At 43.2% G+C, this 22,648-nt stretch overlaps 1 protein-coding gene across 1 annotated transcript in view; it reads left to right on the top strand.

The window, feature by feature from the left end:
* LRP2 (LDL receptor related protein 2) overlaps positions 1-22,648 on the top strand; it is a 240,036-nt gene that overhangs the window by 58,303 nt on the left and 159,085 nt on the right. The window contains exons 2-5 of the mRNA XM_069733090.1: positions 2,435-2,542; positions 12,354-12,470; positions 12,899-13,015; positions 18,713-18,823. Of these exons, the coding sequence (XP_069589191.1) occupies positions 2,435-2,542; positions 12,354-12,470; positions 12,899-13,015; positions 18,713-18,823 (453 nt within the window). The remainder of the gene's footprint in view (positions 1-2,434; positions 2,543-12,353; positions 12,471-12,898; positions 13,016-18,712; positions 18,824-22,648) is intronic.

The following is a 22,648-nucleotide window of genomic DNA, read 5'->3' as shown; positions in this document are numbered from 1 at the left end:
TGATGGTTTTTGCCTAACTAATTACAAAAAAAAACTTGGGCCCCAATTCATTAAGACTTGTGTTCTGCATACCGTTTCTTATAGGGGTTGTCCAAGACCATTACATTTTTTTCACTATGGTCCTAAAAACTAACATTCAGGTTGTTACTAACAAAGGCAACTGCTTGCTTATTCTACTCAGCGTCAGCTCAGCTGCCGGCGATTCAGCTTTTCCACGTCAGCTCAGCGTGGTCACTGACCGCTCCTGCCGGCGATTCAGCTGTTCCACGTCAACAGAGCAGCTCTTTTTCTTTCAGGCTGCTCTACCAACATCATGGTGAATGACACAGTTAGGCACAGCCAGCTGTCTATCAGCGTGATATCGGCAGTCACGCCCCATCAATAGAGCAGAGCGGAAGAGAAGCCAGTGCTCTGCCGATGTGACTTTAGCGGAAGCCGCTGAATCCCCGGGAGGAGCTTTCTGTGACTGCCCTATGCTGGCAGAGATCAGCACTGGGCACAACAGGTTAGTTCTTAGGCCCGTAGTAAAAAAGTAAAATAGTCCTGGATAACTCCTTTAATGAAGGGAGTGTTGGAGTAAAATGTGCCTGTGCCTTGTTAATGAATTTGGCGCTTCCTGCCATGTGCCAGTGGCTAGCGTACGTGTCTTTTGTAATTTATGCCACTTTGTGACATAAATTATAAATTTGTTTTGCAAACTTCAACACACCTTACTCCACTCAAAGGTGCTGGAGCTGAGTAAGGGACTAGTGTAGAAATGCCAAAAGTCACAACATTTTTTACAAAACAATTTCGACATTTCAAGCCGCTTTACTTTACACCAAAATCACACCGAAATTTTAGTGAAAGCTGCGTAATGAATTGAGCTGCTGGTAATTTTTTCTCCTTCTTTGTCCTTTCCATGACTGCGGTTCCTCTGAAGCAAGAAGTCCTACACAGAAACTACAACTATTATTACAACTTACAAATAATAATATTATAATATGATCATTCAGTTTAATAGATTATTCGGTTAAAGGGCCTCAAGGCTGAACACCATAATCATATAACCTTCTGTTTATAAAGGGTCTTAGAACGGAAAATGAAGTTGATAATGTAGGGATCATTATATATAGATGTTATAGAGCAGAAGACAAGATTCAGTCTATCGTGAAGCTTACTGGATAATGTTCCTGCTCTTTCTATGAATAGGAGTCCAGAGGGTGGTCCTACTTACTGATTGACAGTCTCCTCTTTATGACTGTGCATACAAAATTAGCAATAGGACCACCAAGTATAGAAAGAGCAGAGATTTCAATCAATCAGCTGAAAGTTACTTTATTTCCTGCAATGGCTTCCCCACTGTAAAATAACAAAATTAGTATAACTCACTACTGCCTCTCCACTACTGCCAATTTTTGTTGACAGGCTGGGGTCATAACCACAGAGCATATGATTGCTGCAGCCAATCATTGAGCTCAATGACTCAGTAGAGAACAGGACACCACTGAGCCTAGTGATTGGCTGCAGCGGTCACATATGCCATAGTGTTGATGTCACACCATAACCTTTCAACAAAGACTTGGGGCAGAGACGAAGAGGAATTGTTGGATCTGAATGGAGTGAATACACCTAATTTTTTTTTTTTTTAATACAAAAAAAAAGAAATGTAATGCTGCAAAAACATTTTGAAAAGCATCAGTCAGTAGGATGACCCCTCCTAAGCCATCTATTTGGGCATTAGACATAGAATTATTATGCCAGAAAAATCAACATTTTTCTTAATACATAAATGAACTGTTAAGATCTATAGGTCGGACATAGATCTCCATGAGAATCTGCCTCCAGAGCTGTTAAGAGTTATAGGTCGAACAAAGATCTCTATGAGAAACTGCCTCCAGAGCTGTTAAGAGCTATAGGTCGAACAAAGATCTCTATGAGAATCTGCCTCCAGAGCTTATTTTATATGAAAGGAGGCGTAACCAGTGTGAGACATGTATATCAGGAGAGCAGACTGTCAGTCATTACTTGTCTCATAGTGGTAATGCTTCCTTTCATTTAAAATAAGCTCTGGAGGCAGATTCTCTGGGAGATCTATGTCCGGCCCATAGATCTGAACAGCTCATTAACATATTAAGAAAAAGGTGGATTTCTCTGGAACAAGTGTTCTGATCAAAGATATCAAGGTATCATTTTATTCGACTTCCTGTGATCTGCATGTTCATATAGACAGCTTAGGAGGGTTGATCTTAATGACAGATTCCTTTAAGGAACACCACAATTAGGTTCTCTCCAATCTGACATGTCTGATAGTAGGGTGTAATAGATTGCATTGGTTATACAGCAAATAGAGTGCAAAATTACTGCGTTTTTAGTGTCTCTACAATATGAGTACATTTTGCTACGGAAATAGAGATATTATTGAAGGTGAGTCTTTTGTGCTTCTGTCTTGTAGGATGTACGTCGAGTGATTTTCGCTGTTCCAGTGGCCGCTGTATTCCATTAGGCTGGAGGTGCGATGGATCTGCAGATTGCCCTGATAACTCCGATGAATTCGGCTGTCGTAAGTGTAATCTGCTGGTTGGAATGATTATTGCCATCCTACATTGTCAGACCCCCGAAATGTAAATCTGCTTAGCTATGTCCTTTGCATCGGTATATATGCCATGCCGGGGCTGGGGAAAGTCTGACAACAACCTCTGCATAGGAGGGAGCTAAAAAGAGCTGACAGAAGAGTAGAACGTTCTGTAGATTTATTTCTACCAGTGGCTCTTTGATTTCAGGGGGGATTTTAAGAAAAGTTGCATTTGTCCAAGAATTACCGGCACTTTGTATATACTTATGCAAGTCAAAAAGAAACTTTGTAAAGTGGAAATATATAATGGGGCAAGGTCAGGGAACAGATTCCGGATGTCAGAGCTGATTTCTAATACCTTCAAAGGCATGCTTTCACAGTTGCTTAGTACTTTACAATGAACAGATTCTTGTAATGAACAAACAAGCGACAGTGTCAGGCCAAGTTCACACTTCCTTGGCAGTAGTGGTGCTGCAGATAGCCTCAAAACATACATATATATATAGATTATATACTAACCAGGGGTGTATAATTATTTTTCTTATTGCAGTACTTTGCATTTTTACAGATAGAGGCTTTGCTCAGGAGTCAGGACTTACGTGTTTATGACCTATCCGTAAGAGTGTTTTCCCGAATGTGCCCTGTTTTCAGCTCTCCCTGCGTCCACAGCGCTCAGTCTGGAAAGCACAGCCCAATACACCATGTGCCCGGGTTCATTACTGTATTTGCGTCTTTTTTCCGTCTATTTTTGGTGGTTTTTGTTTGCCTCTCTTTTGTTGGTGTCTTGTGCTTTTAATTTGCACCATTTTAAGTCTTTTTTATATGTTTGCCTGTTTTTTTTTAATGTTCAGCCATGTGAGGGATGATTTGAGTTTCCAGATATTTTCAGCTGACCCGTTAAGGCTACGTTCACATATGCGGTGCGTCGGGCGCAACCGCGGCGACGCATGCGTCATGCACCCCTATATTTAACATGGGGGGCGCATGGACATGCGTTGTGTTGCGTTTTGTGACGCATGCGTTTTTTGGGCGCAAGCATCAGGGCGCAGAGGACGCTGCTTGTTGCATTCTTTTTGCGCTATAAAAATGAACGCATGCGTCACAAAACGCAGCATTTTGCATGCGTTTTTGCGTGCGTTGTGCGTTGCGTCGCCGACGCAGCACACAACAACGCAAATGTGAACATAGCCTAATTATGACTTTTTAAAAAGTCGTAATATTTGTTCCAAAGTTGCTCCAGTTTTCGCCTGGAGTGATTTTTATGGACGCATGCAATTATGTGCAAATTCTGCTACATTTTATTTGTACATAGGACTCTTTTTTTTTATATAAAAGTCTCAAAAAAAGGTTAAAGACCAAAATAAAGAGCAGGTTTAATTTTATGCAAACTTCATAAATCTAGGCCGTTTTGAAGAATACCGCAAGATAAAAAAAGTGACTTAAAACAAGCTGCAAATGTTGAATCAAACTACTAAGTGAATGAGAGCGGAACCGCAGTACCCAAGGACAGCAACTACACAGTCTATAGAGCTATACATCGAATGGTGTGGATCCCCACCAATGTGATATTGACCATCTATCCTATGGATAGCTTCGATGTATGCTTGTTCTGGTTTTGTGCCCTGTCTGGGATATCTACCATTTTAATGCCTTCTTCCCCTCTGATATGGTGGTTACCCACATGCAGACTACATTTCTCATGATGCCAGAGTCTCATCATATTGCGCTGGCTCCTATCTATTGGCAGCCAGTGATAGATCAGTGACATAGACTTGTAGTCCCCTGATGTATACATTGTCAATATATCCTATGTGACGTATTGACGTGAGATACACTACCCGAGAATGGCCACAGCACAGAGTTGTGTTTTACCGGACGTGGTCATTTACTTTCAGCCGCACCAGGACCTTCAAACAGCTGATCAATTGCAGTGCCAGGTATCAGACCTCTCCTGACTGTTATTGATCATCTAACATATGGATTAGTCCAATTTTCCAAGGAGAGTCCCTGGTTCTGTATCATAAAGGGGCAGAAAGGCTTAGATAATTGTTGTGAATTCTGTGGCTGAATTCACTCCTGTGGTCACAAGTGGTACTGCAGCTTCTGGGCTTCCTCCCTCAGGTGTTCTGGTGAGCTCGTTGGCTGCCTTGTTACTTAACTCCACCTGATTCTGTCTTCCTTGCTCCTTGTCAATGTTCCAGTGTTGGATCTGAGCTTCTGGATCTTTCCTGTGGCCTGCTGCTCTGCTTAGATAAGTACTTCTTTGCTTTTGTTGCTGTTTTTTCTGTCCAGCTTGTCTATTCGTTTTTGCTGGAAGCTCTGAGAAGCAAAGGGTGTACCGCCGTGCCGTTAGTTCGGCACGGTGGGTCTTTTTGCCCCCTTTGCGTGGTTTTTTGCTTTAGGGTTTTTTGTAGACTGCAAAGTTCTCTTTGCTATCCTCGCTCTATCTAGAATATCGGGCCTCACTTTGCTGAATCTATTTCATCCCTACGTTTTGTCTTTTCATCTTGCTAACAGTCATTATATGTGGGGGGCTGCCTTTTCCTTTGGGGTATTTCTCTGAGGCAAGTCAGGCTTGTATTTCTATCTTCAGGCTAGTCAGTTCCTCAGGCTGTGCCGAGTTGCATAGGTAGTGTCAGGCGCAATCCACAGCTGCCTTTAGTTGTGTGTAGGATAGGTTCAGGTATTGCGGTCTACAGAGATTCCACGTCTCAGAGCTCGTTCTATTGTTTTTGGGTTTTTGTCAGATCACTGTATGTGCTCTGATTACTGGCACACTGTGTTACTGGATTGCCTTCATAACAGTACAAGGAGCCAAAACTAATGATTCTCAATAGAGGGAAAAAAGTTCTGACATCATTTTTTTTTCTCAGCTCTGTGTTCAGTCTTTTTTTCCCCCTAGACATTAGGGTGCTTCAGGACACAGCTGTGGACATGGATATTCAGGCTCTGTGCTCTTCAATGGATAATCTCGTTATAAATGTACAAAAGATTCAAGATACTATTGATCAGAAATCTATGCTAGAACCAAGAATTCCTATTCCTGATTTGTTTTTTGGTGATAGAACTAAGTTTCTGAGCTTCAAAAATAATTGTAAGCTATTTCTGGCCTTGAAACCTCATTCTTCTGGTAATTCAGTTCAACAGGTTTTGATTATTATTTCTTTTTTGCGCGGCGACCCTCAGGACTGGGCATTTTCTCTTGCGCCAGGAGACCCTGCATTGAGTGGTGTCGATGCGTTTTTCCTGGCGCTCGGATTGCTGTACGATGAGCCTAATTCAGTGGATCAGGCTGAGAAAAATTTGCTGGCTTTGTGCCAGGGTCAGGATGATATAGAAGTATATTGTCAGAAATTTAGGAAGTGGTCAGTACTCACTCTGTGGAATGAATCTGCGCTGGCAGCTTTGTTCAGAAAGGGTCTCTCTGAGGCTCTTAAGGATGTCATGGTGGGTTTTCCTATGACTGCTGGTTTGAGTGAGTCTATGTCTTTGGCCATTCAGATCGGTCATCGCTTGCGCGAGCGTAAATCTGTGCACCATCTGGCGGTATTGTCTGAGATTAAACCTGAGCCTATGCAGTGCGATAGGACTATGACCAGAGTTGAACGGCAAGAACACAGACGTCTGAATGGTCTGTGTTTCTACTGTGGTGATTCCACTCATGCTATTTCTGATTGTCCTAAGCGCACTAAGCGGTTCGATAGGTCTGCCGTCATTGGTACTGTACAATCCAAATTCCTTCTGTCCATAACCTTGATATGCTCTTTGTCATCGTATTCTGTCATGGCGTTTGTGGATTCAGGCGCTGCCCTGAATCTGATGGATTTGGATTATGCTAAACGTTGTGGGTTTTTCTTGGAGCTTTTGCGGTGTCCTATTCCATTGAGAGGAATTGATGCTACACCTTTGGCCAAGAATAAACCTCAGTACTGGACCCAGCTGACCATGTGCATGGCTCCTGCACATCAGGAAGTTATTCGCTTTCTGGTGCTACATAATCTGCATGATGTGGTCGTGTTGGGGTTGCCATGGCTGCAAACCCATGATCCTGTATTGGATTGGAACTCTATGTCGGTAACCAGCTGGGGTTGTCAGGGAGTACATGGTGATGTTCCATTTTTGTCTATTTCGTCATCCACTCCTTCTGAGGTCCCAGAGTTCTTGTCTGATTATCAGGATGTATTTGAAGAGCCCAAGTCCGATGCCCTACCTCCGCATAGGGATTGTGATTGTGCTATCGATTTGATTCCTGGTAGTAAATTCCCTAAAGGTCGTTTATTTAATTTATCCGTGCCTGAACACACCGCTATGCGCAGTTATGTGAAGGAATCCCTGGAGAAGGGACATATTCGCCCATCGTCATCACCACTGGGAGCAGGGTTCTTTTTTGTAGCCAAGAAGGATGGTTCGCTGAGACCGTGTATTGATTACCGCCTTCTTAATAAGATCACTATTAAGTTTCAGTATCCCTTGCCATTGTTATATGACTTGTTTGCTCGGATTAAGGGGGTTAGTTGGTTCACTAAGATAGATCTTCGTGGTGCGTATAATCTGGTGAGAATCAGGCAAGGAGATGAATGGAAAACGGCATTTAATACGCCCGAGGGTCATTTTGAGTATCTAGTGATGCCGTTCGGACTTGCCAATGCTCCATCTGTTTTTCAGTCTTTTATGCATGACATCTTCCGTGAGTATCTGGATAAATTCCTGATTGTTTACTTGGATGACATTTTGATCTTCTCAGATGATTGGGAGTCTCATGTGAAGCAGGTCAGAATGGTTTTCCAGGTCCTGCGTGCTAATTCTTTGTTCGTGAAGGGATCTAAGTGTCTCTTCGGTGTGCAGAAGGTTTCATTTTTGGGGTTCATCTTTTCCCCTTCTACTATCGAGATGGATCCGGTTAAGGTCCAAGCCATCCAGGATTGGACTCAGCCGACATCTCTGAAAAGTCTGCAAAAGTTCCTGGGCTTTGCTAATTTTTATCGTCGCTTCATCTGTAATTTTTCTAGCATTGCCAAACCATTGACCGATTTGACCAAGAAGGGTGCTGATTTGGTTAATTGGTCTTCTGCTGCTGTGGAAGCTTTTCAGGAATTGAAGCGTCGTTTTTGTTCTGCCCCTGTGTTGTGTCAACCAGATGTTTCTCTTCCGTTCCAGGTCGAGGTTGATGCTTCTGAGATTGGAGCAGGGGCGGTTTTGTCACAGAGAGGTTCTGGTTGCTCAGTGTTGAAACCATGTGCGTTCTTTTCCAGGAAGTTTTCTGCTGCTGAGCGTAATTATGATGTGGGCAACCGAGAGTTGCTGGCCATGAAGTGGGCATTCGAGGAGTGGCGTCATTGGCTTGAAGGAGCTAAGCATCGCGTGGTGGTATTGACTGATCATAAGAACCTTACTTATCTCGAGTCTGCCAAGCGCTTGAATCCTAGACAGGCCCGTTGGTCGTTATTTTTTGCTCGCTTCGATTTTGTGATTTCGTACCTTCCGGGCTCTAAAAATGTGAAGGCGGATGCTCTGTCTAGGAGTTTTGTGCCCGACTCTCCGGGTTTATCTGAGCCGGTGAGTATCCTCAAGGAAGGAGTCATTGTGTCTGCCATCTCCCCTGATTTGCGGCGAGTGTTGCAAAAATTTCAGGCTAATAAACCTGATCGTTGTCCGGCCGAGAAACTGTTCGTCCCTGATAGGTGGACTAGTAAAGTTATCTCTGAACTTCATTGTTCGGTGTTGGCTGGTCATCCAGGAATCTTTGGTACCAGAGAGTTAGTGGCTAGATCCTTCTGGTGGCCATCTCTGTCACGGGATGTACGTACTTTTGTGCAGTCCTGTGGGATTTGTGCTAGGGCTAAGCCCTGCTGTTCACGTGCCAGTGGGTTGCTTTTGCCCTTGCCGGTCCCGAAGAGGCCTTGGACACATATTTCGATGGATTTCATTTCTGACCTTCCCGTTTCTCAAAAGATGTCAGTCATTTGGGTGGTCTGTGATCGCTTTTCTAAAATGGTCCATCTGGTGCCCTTGGTTAAATTGCCTTCCTCCTCTGATTTGGTGCCTTTGTTCTTCCAGCATGTGGTTCGTTTGCATGGCATTCCTGAGAATATTGTTTCTGACAGAGGTTCCCAGTTTGTTTCAAGGTTCTGGCGAGCCTTTTGTGGTAGGATGGGCATTGACCTATCTTTTTCCTCGGCTTTCCATCCTCAGACTAATGGCCAGACCGAACGAACCAATCAGACCTTGGAAACATATCTGAGATGTTTTGTTTCTGCAGACCAGGATGATTGGGTGTCCTTTTTGCCGTTGGCTGAGTTTGCCCTTAATAATCGGGCCAGCTCGGCTACCTTGGTCTCTCCATTTTTCTGCAATTCTGGGTTCCATCCTCGTTTCTCTTCAGGACAGGTTGAGTCTTCGGACTGTCCTGGTGTGGATTCTGTGGTGGACAGGTTGCAGCAGATCTGGACTCAGGTAGTGGACAATTTGACCTTGTCCCAGGAGAAGGCTCAACTTTTCGCTAATCGCAGACGCCGTGTGGGTCCCCGACTTCGTGTTGGGGATCTGGTTTGGTTATCTTCTCGTCATATTCCTATGAAGGTTTCCTCTCCTAAATTTAAACCTCGCTTTATTGGTCCGTATAGGATTTCTGAGATTCTCAATCCTGTGTCCTTTCGTCTGACCCTCCCGGACTCCTTTTCCATACATAATGTATTCCATAGGTCGTTGTTGCGGAGATACGTGGCACCTATGGTTCCATCTGTTGAGCCTCCTGCCCCTGTTTTGGTGGAGGGGGAATTGGAGTATATTGTGGAGAAAATTTTGGATTCTCGTGTCTCTAGACGGAAACTCCAGTATCTGGTTAAATGGAAGGGTTATGCTCAGGAAGATAATTCCTGGGTTTTTGCCTCTGATGTCCATGCTCCAGATCTTGTTCGTGCCTTTCATGTGGCTCATCCTGGTCGGCCTGGGGGCTCTGGTGAGGGTTCGGTGACCCCTCCTCAAGGGGGGGGTACTGTTGTGAATTCTGTGGCTGAATTCACTCCTGTGGTCACAAGTGGTACTGCAGCTTCTGGGCTTCCTCCCTCAGGTGTTCTGGTGAGCTCGTTGGCTGCCTTGTTACTTAACTCCACCTGATTCTGTCTTCCTTGCTCCTTGTCAATGTTCCAGTGTTGGATCTGAGCTTCTGGATCTTTCCTGTGGCCTGCTGCTCTGCTTAGATAAGTGCTTCTTTGCTTTTGTTGCTGTTTTTTCTGTCCAGCTTGTCTATTCGTTTTTGCTGGAAGCTCTGAGACGCAAAGGGTGTACCGCCGTGCCGTTAGTTCGGCACGGTGGGTCTTTTTGCCCCCTTTGCGTGGTTTTTTGCTTTAGGGTTTTTTGTAGACTGCAAAGTTCTCTTCGCTATCCTCGCTCTATCTAGAATATCGGGCCTCACTTTGCTGAATCTATTTCATCCCTACGTTTTGTCTTTTCATCTTGCTAACAGTCATTATATGTGGGGGTCTGCCTTTTCCTTTGGGGTATTTCTCTGAGGCAAGTCAGGCTTGTATTTCTATCTTCAGGCTAGTCAGTTCCTCAGGCTGTGCCGAGTTGCATAGGTAGTGTCAGGCGCAATCCACAGCTGCCTTTAGTTGTGTGTAGGATAGGTTCAGGTATTGCGGTCTACAGAGATTCCACGTCTCAGAGCTCGTTCTATTGTTTTTGGGTTTTTGTCAGATCACTGTATGTGCTCTGATTACTGGCACACTGTGTTACTGGATTGCCTTCATAACAGATAATCTCCACCCAAAAGTGGGCGATACTAGCTATTTTGGGGGCAGTACCAGTGATTGAGACAAGTTAGGGCAGGTGCAGACGAGCGTAGATGCTTTCAATCGGGTCAATTATGCAATCAAACTCTGATCAAACTCTAATCAAAGTGCGATCTGATTGATGAGGAGAAGATGGAGAGAAACATCCCAGTGCAGTCCGATGATTTTCTCGGACTCATTGGTGTGGATGGCTGAGGACTATGCGAATATTGGATCAGACTCAGACATGCTGTGATTTTTTTTTTCCGAGAAAAAAATCGGACATGTTCACAGCCCCTTAGGCTAACACTCCGATCAAAAATACGTTCGTCTGCACCTCCCCTTAGAATAACTGTGGATGACAGAACCAGGGTAGTACTGAGTGTCTGGGTATTGGAGCAGAGGCCATGTCCTATTTGTCAGGTACGACAGTCTATAGCCTTCATACAGATAGTTGTATTACGGCTCTTTACAAACTCAGAGTGGCATAAAGCCAAAATACTCTTATGCAGGTGTAAGGCGGGCAGGATGCTAGTCGTGGCAACAGGCTGTAGTGTTCCTACACCCTGGCGGCTTACAGATGAAATGCAATGTCCTTTCTGCTGCATGTGCAGCATGCGCAACAGTACACTCACATTTACTGTCAGAGTCCCCTCGGCTTCTGTCACTCCGGCTCCGTGTTCCTGAGCTCCACAAACTATTCCAGAGACAGAGTTCTTTTCCAACGGTTTAACTTTACTAGGCAGGAGGGTATCCATCACATTTGCAGCACAACGTACACAGAGTGGCATCTCTCAAGCTTTCCCTGCCTTACGGGCAGGCGGTATTCTTCCTGACATCTCTTTTCTGGCAATCCCTTTCTCGCTTCTGGACAATCTCTGTCCAATCCGTGCCTTCAGTCCCACCAGCTTCCTACCATTCCCTCGTCCGGTTTCAGTAGGAAAAGGTGCCAGGTTCGTTGTTTCAGCTTCACCTGCAGCGGTTGTAGACCCCGGATCCCTCTTGGAACAGTCCTGTCTAATCTGATGGCTGACTGCTCGACTCTCAGCCTGGGGCCCCTTCCTGCTGTAGCACCTTTATCCCCATGGCTGGCAGACTGTCTCTCTCAATGCTGCTTCTTACTCCCTGCCCTGGGTAAGGCTGCCCGGGCTCTGCTGCCTAACCAGGAAGTCTCTACCCTATATTCTATTGATCTGCACTTCGCTACTCTAACTCCTCCCCGTGGAAAACGCATATGCTGCCTGTACCTAAACTAACACTCCTATTCTCTATCTCTAATATGCCCCCCTCTATTCTACCCCCACTATTGTTCTCTACTACCTTATATCCTATCCTAGCCTTAGTCCCATACACAACACATAGTACATTTTCATTACAGTACATGACACATCAATTACATTGACATTAATGAACATTAGGGAACCGCACACAACTAGTAGACCAAGGAGAGGGAAAGCATAGGAGGGTCCTCATCACCTCCTTACACAGGGGCAGTGTAACCTCTGCTACAGTGGCCCAAGACCTAAGGGGGCCTACTTTCACCTTGAAAATCAGCAGGCAGCTTCTGTCCCAGATACAAAGAGGGGCCCGTACATTGTTCTTGCACAGGGGCCCTCTTCCGTTTATTACAGCCCCTGCTCTTATGTCCATATGCTGATATCATTGAGAAGTGTTGGAAGAAACTGGGAGGTGAATGTCTCTTGGTATTGGTGGTCTCTGGGCATGTGCCCATTTTGCCCTGCCTACAAGTGATGCTATATGACATGAATGAAGAAAAACTATAGTCTTTTATGCTTTTAGAAGTTAAAATCATTCGTACCTAGGGAGCATATATGACACATTGAGGTCATAAAGTGATCATTACCATTGTATGTGTAATTTTCAGAAAGACTGGCTCACCAAAGAGATGATTAAAGTAGGCAGTGGTGATCATGAATACTAAAAATTGAAGGCAGCTTGGCAATACAGGGTATAATATCCTTTTTAGGGGGCGACCTAATTTTTAATAAAATTCTTTTCTGCGCTATCAGCGGCACGATCATGTACAGCGAGCCAGTTTCGGTGTGGGGATGGCGAATGCATTGTTCGATCCTGGGTCTGTGATGACGAAGAAGACTGTATTGACGGCTCTGATGAACAGCACTGCCGTAAGTTTCTCAAATAATATCTGACGGTTTACTTTTCTACAAATTTTGTTTTTTTTACCATATGTCTTATTCTGAGGTCAGTTGTGCATGTATAATAACATATTTAGCACTTATCCTCGCGGAGGGGTGGGGGGCTGTTTACAAATGTCACCGCCATTTTAAAGCAGAACATAGATACATAAGGGTGCATGGATCCCTATGGACAAATCCAATTCTATGTATGAGATTCATCACCGTCCCCTGTCGTTTGATGAGAAACTAACCGTTTATAATGACCCATGCGAACTAATTAGTTAATTATTGCATGTATTGGCATTTTACTTACATGATCATTTTCTCAATTTTTATTGTATCGTAAAGAATTTCTACTTTGAGGATGATATATGCCTCATGCAGAACGGCGTGCAATGAACTGGTTTATTTTTCAGCCGGGAGAACTTGCTCTGCTCAGCAGTTCACATGCGGCGGTGGGCAGTGTATACCAGGGGCTTATAAATGTGATCGAATGAAGGACTGCACCGATGGATCCGATGAGCGCAACTGCCGTAAGTGGGATTTTATCACTAGATAATCAAATCTTTTATCACTTATCAAACATAGGAAGAGTGGAAATACTTGGCACCCTTTTGTGCTACCTAATGAACCACCCGCTCTGAGGCTTGGAGGCTGCACAAGAAAAGTAAGAAAAGGGCAGTATGGCCTCCAGGTGATCCCACATCCACACGGAGGTTTTTTGGTAAAGCCAGGAGTGGTTCCTAAAGAGTGGAAAACCATGCAAATGGAATTCTCCAGAGTCAAGACAATGTCTATAGGAATAGTGTTGTGGGCATGCTTAGCTCAGCGTCAAACTAGGTTGACAAAGGCGCCACAATAGCATTGATTCTTGGGGCCCACTCTTCAGCTACATGCAAAATTGACTTGACCCTAGTAGGCAAATGTACTTTTGCTTCTATGCAATAGTAATTTGGCTAACTTGTTTAGTTAATATTTACATGATGTCTTTTTCTGCAAAAAGGGAATCAAGTGTAATATCATTGCTCATCAGCTCTACTTCACAGCGGCCTACCGGAGGATTCTCCTGTTCTCCAGTGGTCCAGTCCAAGCCTGGGCATGCTCCACTGTTTCTGTATGACTTATTCAAGTAAAAAACCCTACATAGACTGTAATGTAGTCTCCACATGCACACTCCACACCCCACTCTTCTAGTACCCTCCTTTTCTGATCCGCCTGCTCCAACCAACAAGTACCTGGCCCCCATGATGAGTCTGTCCAAGGAAAGAGTCGCAGCACGCCGAGTTGGATCCGATAATCTGGTCGCATTTTGCCATGCAAGTCAATGATTCCGTAGAAAACATCGGACTGCACTTGGATAACATCTGAGTACAGTCTGCTTTTCACAGAATAGAGAAGATGGAGTCATTTTTTTTTCCATCGTCTCCTCATCCGAGTGAATCATATCACGCTGTGATGAAAATCTGATCGAACTCTCATCAGAGTGTGATTAGAATAATCGTCCCAATTCTCTTATGGTTGTGTGACCCCGGCCTTACATGAGTCTTTTATAAAGCGGACCTGTCACTTGTCATAAATATGATTTTTTTTTTAAACCTGACGTAAATTCTGCTATCTTGCATAAATCTAGTCTTGTTAGTCAAGTGGGTGTGGTCCTCATAAATATAAATTGAGGGCTATGCCAACTTGGATAACAAGTCTAGATTTACATGCAGAGAAATGGCGGTCCATACTACACCATCTGCAGGAAAACGGCAGCGTTTATTCCAGGTAATATAAAGAAAATTACAACTTCATGGCATTTAACAGGTCCTATTTAATAGGTTTAATATATAGTAATTCAATATATTAAATGTTGTAAATTAGAAAAAAAAAACCCTTGTTCTTCTCCTTTCATTAAAACGTGTATATACAAAACATTGCCTAAGCAACGTCCTTCGGAAAGAAGATATGTATCAGGTTCAAGCTGAGGATCTTGTACAGACTCCTATTACTGAATTCAGCACTTCTCCCTCTAAATCACTTTGTAGAAAACAGAAGAGAAAAAAAAAACTGTATCTGTTGGATTAACTTCAAAGGGTTTCAATTAAGCAGAGGAAACCATGCCCAAGTAAGTCAAGGAGATTTTTTAGTTTAGCTCCAAATGTCCTACTGGTGCTTTAGATCCCCCAGGAGTAGGACTCACTATTCTTGGCCTCCTGATCATGTCTTGGATAGTTCAGCAAACAGATCCAAGTTGCACAGGAGATAAGAACTCATTTCGCCTCTCACTGTGGTACATTATTTAAGAGACCAGTCAACTGAAAAATTCCCCAATATTAAGTAACTGGGCTCCTGGACATGTCATAAAATGGGACAAGGTTTTTTGAAAGCACAGTCCACTTTGCGGCTAATGGGATTAGATGGAAGGAAAACTACCCATGCAGACCCAGATAAACATCTGAGCAATGTTGTCCATTGCCCATTTAATTAGAGCAGATGAAGTGTCTTATTCATCAAACAGTGTGCTGCTGTTTTATTGGAAATGACCATTGGAGGCTCCGAGCGATAATAACATTCCTTACATTTCACTGTTTGCAATGACAGAGGAGGAATGCAAAATGTATAGAAACTGATCTATAGGGGGTAAGAATGTCTGGGCCGGGATAGGTGGCAATATTATTATTTTGCAAATTGCAAATTCCCAAAACTATAGTATTGTAATAATGGAATTTTCCCAATTATCACTATTATTAGTTTTTATGCACCCATTATTCTATAATTGCAAATTGCAAATGCCCCAAACTAGAGTATTGTAATTATTGTATTTTCCAAATTATCACTGTTATTTGTTTTTATGCACGTGGTATTATTATTATTTTGCTAATTGCAAATGCCCAAAACTAGAGTATTGTAATTATTGCATTTTCCAAATTATCACTGTTATTAGTTTTTATGCACCCGGTATTATTATTATTTTGCTAATTGCAAATGCCCAAAACTAGAGTATTGTAACTATTGTATTTTCTAAATTATCACTATTATTAGCTTTTATGCACACGGTATTATTATTATTATTATTATTATTATTTTAGTAATTGCAAATTCCTAAAATTTGAGTATTGTAAAAATGGTATTTTCCAAACTATCACTATTATTAGGTTTTATGCACCCATTATTATTATTATTTTGGAAATCGCAAATTCCCAGAATTAGATTATTGCAATAATGGTATATTCCAAATTATCACTGTTATTAGTTTACATGCACCCGGTATTATTATTATTTTGCAAATCGCAAAATTCCCAAAATTAGAATATTGCAATAATGATATTTTCCAAATTATCCCTATTATTAGTTTTTATGCACCCGGTTTTTCTAATACCTGTTGCATAAAAAGTAATAAAAGTGATAATTTGGAAAATGCCATTATTACAATACTGTATTTTGGGGAATTTCCAATTTACAAAATAATAATAATTTTCATGCATCCAACTGCGATGTCTGAACCGACTACAAGTTTCTAGACCCAAACTCACACTTCCAGCCACATACCGACTAGTCTCTCTGGCTTTTACTCGCATTGAGCGAGGCCATGTACAACAAGTCGGCATGTGACCTCATATATGCAAATCACATACTTGTGGTCATTCGCGGCTCCTGGCACCGGAGTCAAAAAGAGTGACTGCACACTTGTAGCCCAAGGCCGGACAACCCATTCAAGGCATCTATGCACATTAGACTAAAGTTGGTCAAACCCTGCTGGATCGTCCAATGGTCTAATATGTATAGGAGACCTCCTAACTCTCCCCCAAAAGATTATATCGGGGGGAGAGAAGGGCCTGTATTGCTGGATTTCCTGATCCTTTTGTTCTCCAGGAGATAAGTCTCTACCCATGGAGTTGGACAACGGTGCTGTCATACAGAACAAAAGGAGCGCTCGGCCGAGCGTTCCTGGGAATGGGAGTTAGGAGAGATATCTGTTCCGCTGACAGCTATCTAATGTAACATGGGGCATTTACATAGGTCTTTGCCCCTAGGAAATATAGAATATAACTCTCCACACCGCAAGACTCAGTAATATGGAGGCATGGGCAACATGCGTGATCTAATGGGAACTTTGTGATGCAAATCTCTTTCATGAAAGCTAAATACACTCTATCCAGAAATGTTAATTACATGATTAAATGTAGCCTGTGGTGGTTTAGTTGCTGAATATCATGTTTTCACCCTTGACCCTTAAATCATGGATCATTTTACCTAATCTTCCATTCGTACCTCTGAAAATCCATGGTGTATATTAAGGGCTTGTGTGCTATTACTTAATCCTTCTTCTTAAAAGCTTTCCTAAAAAAAGGCTGATTGCATATGTCCTGATGCTGGGACCTCCATCATCAGCTGTAATCGCTGGGGGAATCTGGCAGCAAGTAATTAATTTACCTGCAGGACCATGAATGAAGCATCACATGGTATCTATTGGGATCAATGAATTGTGCGTGCAATGCATGGACTTGTAAAGATTCCCTGCACTGGCTAATGGATGGAGGTCCTGAATGAGAAATTGTTACAGTTAATGGGGTTTCCTTACCTGGAATGTGCAATCATTTATTGTTGTCTTGGGGTCCGACTTCATGGACCCCCACCGATCGTGAGAATGAGCGGTGGCAATGCTGCTACCACTTCACAGATTTGCCACGTGCATTGGTCCTGGCTATGCGGGTAACTGCATCCATACTGATTCACTTAAATGGAGTTGTTCTGCACATGGCGGCTGTAAACACAAAAAAAACCTGTGACGGGGAAGCCGCGCTGATTGACTGCTGCAGCCACTTCATTTTAAGGATTGGTAGGGTTCTCAAAGGTTGCCATCATTTACCAAGGTGGGAATACCCCTTTAACACAGACAGAAATTTTAAAAAGTTTTCTTGCTCATTTTAACTTATGAGAACAGCAAAATATATCTGTCACCAGATTTCAGAATGTAAACTGCATCCATTATTAAATAGATCTATCAGACCTGCTGAGGCTGGTGTACATACTTTGAAAATCCATATCAGGATGGCTGTATAATCCTTTTTCAAAGTTCACCTGTCCAGTACATTGCATTAACATGTTCATCTTAATGTCAATATGTACCAGCCATTGCATAGTCATTTTGACCTGTAATTACACCAGCCTCATCAGGTCTAAGAGATATTTTTTAATAATTGTGAAATCTATTGATAGCTCTTCTTTAAAGGGAACCTGTCACCCCGAAAATCGCGGGTGAGGTAAGCCCACCGGCATCAGGGGCTTATCTGCAGCATTCTGTAGTGCTGTAGATAAGCCCCCGATGTTACCTGAAAAAGGAGAAAAAGACGTTATATTATACTCACCCAGGGGCGGTCCCGCTGCTGGTCAGGTCGGATGGGCGTCTCTGGTCCGCTCCGGCGCCTCCTATCTTCATTACAAGACGTCCTCTTCTGATCTTCAGCCACGGCTCCGGCGCAGGCGTACTTTGCTTTGCCCTCTTGAGGGCAGAGGATACTACTGCAGTGCGCAGGCGCCGGAAAGGTCAGAGAGGCCCGGCGCCTGCGCACTGCAGTAATTTGTCTGCCCTCAACAGGGCAGAGCAAAGTACGCCTGCGCCGGAGCCGTGGCTGAAGATCAGAAGAGGACGTCTTGTAATGAAGATAGGAGGCGCCGGAGCGGACCAGAGACGCCCATCCGACCTGACCAGCAGCGGGACCGCCCCTGGGTGAGTATAATATAACGTCTTTTCCTCCTTTTTCAGGTAACATCGGGGGCTTATCTACAGCATTACAGAATGCTGCAGATAAGCCCCTGATGTCGGTGGGCTTACCTCACCCGCGATTTTCGGGGTGACAGGTTCCATTTAAAGAAGAACCTAAATGAAAGTTATTTAATGCTATTCTTTATTTAACTGCTCTGTATGTTACCAGTTTTGCCAGGAGATCGCAACAAATTCCCAATCAGCTCTTCAACTAGAAGATATTTATTCATTTATTTATTTAATGGCCTTTGGCTCAATCTCGAGCCATGTTGACTTGATGATTGGAAGATTGATCTTGTGCAAGCCTAGATAGGTCCACCAGGGTCTTCTCCGCCATTATCTTGATTGTATCAAACCTTTGGGTTGCTGGTCTTCCTCTTTGCCTTCTTCCTTCTCTTCTTCCGACCATGATGTCCTTCTTCTATGATTGCTCTCGTCGTATGATCACTTTGTATGATCTGTCACTTTACACTTGCAGAATACCCTGTGTGCAGTCAGCTTTCCTGTGCCAGTGGAGCCTGCTTCAATACAAGTCAGAGATGCGATGGGCTCGTCAACTGCCGGGATGCTTCCGATGAGGCCAACTGCAGTAAGTGATCAGATTGTATGGTACCAATCTCATATGCAACCCAGACCATAACATTTTTTGGAGTTATAGATACAACTCCAAAAAATATACGGTCTGGTTCAATCACAACACAGAATTTGTTAAGACCCCTTTCATGCTGAAATGGGAGGATGAGCTTCAGACCACATTCCATACAGAGGAATGGGAAAAAGCCCTCTCTTATGCCTATTCCTCTACAATTTCCATGACTCTACAGGAATCATATTTCAAAACAATTTCCCGTTGGTACTTAACCCCCGCAAGGCTTTCCTTATTCCCCAGTCTGCTGGAGGAACTGCGGCAAAGAGGCAATCTGCTCCATGTGTTGTGCAACTGCCCCAAGATAAAACCAATGTGGATAAAAAATATCTAACATAATTGATATCCTGGCAAAGGAAAAAAGAGATCTTTCTCCACAGTTGGCCTTGCTTTCTGTGGGCATAGACCATCTACCCCCTTCTCTTAGGAAAACAAAAGAGTTGAATCAAGAAAATAGGAGTATCCACACATGAAACAAAAACTAAATAAACTAAATGGATGCCAAAACCTATTTAACCAACAATGAACTTAATAACGGTTCAGTACAAAAACCTCATGAAAATCCGATAGAAAAATGTACACAAGAACCAAAGGTATAAAAAGATACAAATTTTATTGAAAAGAAAAACACAAAGACAAAAAAATACCAACATATAGGCATTAAAAAGTGGGAAACCAAAATTTGGCATAGGGACCCACCATGTTATCAAAAGAGGTACTATACAAAAACCAAACAAACCAATGTATTGCACATGATTACTCTCTAAAGCCTGTTTCACACGTCAGTGGCTCCGGTACGTGAGGTGATAGTTTCCTCACGTACCGGAGACACTGACTCACGTAGACACATTGAAATCAATGTGTCTCTGCACATGTCAGTGTGTTTTCACGGACCGTGTGTCCGTGTGCAAAACACGGAGACATGTCAGTGTTCGTGGGAGCGCACGGATTACACGGACCCATTAAAGTCAATGGGTCCGTGTAAAACACGTACCGCACACGGACGCTGTCCGTGTGCAGTCTGTTTGCCGTGCAGGAGACAGCGCTACAGTAAGCGCTGTCCCCCCACGTGGTGCTGAAGCCGCCATTCATATCTTCTCTCCAGCAGCGTTCGCTGGAAAGAAGATATGAAAAATCCTTTTTTTTTTTTTTTTGTGTTTTAAATAAAGATCCCTGTTCCCACCCCCATCTCACCCCCTGTGCGCCCGCCCACTGTTAATAAAATACTCACCCGGCTCCCTCGCAGCGTCCTCTCAGTGCCAGCTTCTCCAGTATGAGCGGTCACGTGGTGCCGCCCATTACAGTCATGAGTATGCGGCTCCACCTCCCATAGGGGTGATCCGCATATTCATGAATGTAATGGGCGGCACCATGTGACCGCTCATACTGGAGAAGGTGTGGTGCAGAGAGGATGCTGCGTGGGAGCCAGGTGAGTATTTTATTAACAGCAGGCGGGCGCACAGGGGGTTGGAGGGGGGTGGGGACAGGGATCTTTATTTAAAACACGAAAAAACAAAAAAAAAGGATTTTTCATATCTTCTTTCCAGCGAACGCTGCTGGAGGGAAGATATGAATGGCAGCTTCAGCACGAGATGCAGGGGACAGTGCTTATCTCTAGCGCTGTCTCCTGCATGCTCCGTGTGGTACCCAGTCGGCACACGGGCGGCACACGTGTGCCGCCCGTGTGCCACACGGATGGTCTACGTGAGCTCACGGACACACGGACACGGATAACTCCGGTACTGATTTTTTTGGTACCGGAATTATCTGGACGTGTGGGACAGGCCTAAGTCTAGTAAAAACGTCTCTAAACATGAAACACTCATAAGAAGAGTTCCAATAATAATGTGCAAATAGTTACCTCTGGTGGGTGCCAACGCCTGCCCCTACGCACGTTTCGGCGAACAGCCTTCTTCTGGGGGTCAAACCTAATACCTTTTTTAATAACATGGTGGGTACCATGCCAAATTTTGGTTTCCCACTTTTTAATGCCTATATGTTGGTATTTTTTGTCTTTGTGTTTTTCTTTTTAATAAAATTTGTATCTTTTTATACCTTTGGTTCCTGTGTACATTTTTCTATCGGATTTTCCCCTTCTCTTAGGGCTATCATTGTTAAATATTCTCTTAGTAACAAAGAATGCTATCACGTTTAATTGGAAAAATCCCACACCTCCCTCGGTTCAAGAAATAATTGATAATATCGCCCTCCGTAGAGCATACGTACATAAGTTCTCCATAATCAATGATGGCTTCAAACATTTTTCTACCAAATGGTCCCGCTGGTTAGAGATTTTTCCATAATTTAAATGTTTTTTTTATAGAATATTTTTCCTGAGTATATTTAATTATCTTAATTGTTAGATACTCGTTTACAACTTCCTGATTATGTCTCAATTAGGTATATGGCATTGTTCTGAACGCTTGATTACCTGTTCAATGTATTTCACATTTGCCTTATTACACCCTTTTTCCTCTTCTTTTCCTACCCCCCTTGTTCATACCCCCTCCCCTTTTTCGTCCCCTACTCTTCCCTTTCCCCTCTGAGTTATTAAAAATGTCAATAAAGATTATTTGAAAAAGATTGTATGGTATCACATATCATTACTGGCCACACTATCCCTATCTGTTTTGGACAAAAGTATCGGGACACCTACTCATTACAGTTACAAGAACTTTTATGACTTCCCATTCTAAATCCATAGACATTAATCTACAGCTGATCTCTTTGTAGCCATACAGTCTTCCACTCTTCTGAGAAGGTTTTCTACAAGACTTTGTATGTATCTGAGATTGTTTGCCCGTTAATTCAGAAAAACATTTGTGAGGTCAGACACTGGTGTTGGAGGAGACGGCCGGGATCACAATCTCAGTTCTAGTTTATGCTAAAATGTGTTCAATGGGGTTGAGGTCCGGGCTCATGTTGTTCCACCAAAACTCCCCAACCATGTTTGTATGGACATTGCTTAGTGCACTGAGCACAGTCACGGGGAACAGAAAAGGACCTTCCCGCAACCGTTCCCACAAGGTTGGAAGCTTCAATTCTCCAAATGATGAAGGATTAAAATGTATCTTCATTCGAACAGAGCGGCCGGGGTTAACCTCAGAACAACAAGTCCAAAGCATTGTCCCTATTCCACCAAACGTTATAGTCAGCACAAGGCAGTCAGGCATCAAACCCAGACTCATCCATCAGATGCCAGAAAGAGAAGGGTGCAGAACACGTTTCCACTGCTCCAGAGTCCAGTGGTGGTTCTGCACCACTCCATCCGACACTTGGCATCGTGCTTGGTGATGTAAGGCTTGTGTGCAGCTGCTCGGCCATGAAGCCCCCAGCGGTGGCACGGTTTTGTGCTCATATTAATACCAGAGGATGTTTAGACTCTGCTGTTATGGAGTCTGCAGAGGTTTTTATGCACCCTGCTGCCCAGCACTCGGTGGTCTACTATTGTGTGTCTGACTTGCTTAGGTTCCTATTCACTTCCATGTTTTAATAATACCAATCACAGTTGATCATGAAATATTCAGGAGGAAAGATAGTTTGCAACATGTCTTTCTATTTATCTATCTGTCTATCCATCTATCCTTTATCTATCTATCTATCTATCTATCTATCTATCTATCTATCTATCTATTCATTCATTCATATCTATCTATCTATCTATCTATCTATCTATCTATCTATCTATCTATCTATCTATCTATCTATCTATCTATTCATTCATTCATATCTATCTATCTATCTATCTATCTATTCATATCTATCTAT

Source organism: Ranitomeya imitator, chromosome 7, assembly GCF_032444005.1.
Source record: "Ranitomeya imitator isolate aRanImi1 chromosome 7, aRanImi1.pri, whole genome shotgun sequence".
Lineage (NCBI taxonomy): Eukaryota > Metazoa > Chordata > Amphibia > Anura > Dendrobatidae > Ranitomeya > Ranitomeya imitator.
The sequence above is the reverse complement of the archived record's forward strand: the minus strand, read 5'-3'. Positions and strand labels throughout refer to the sequence as shown.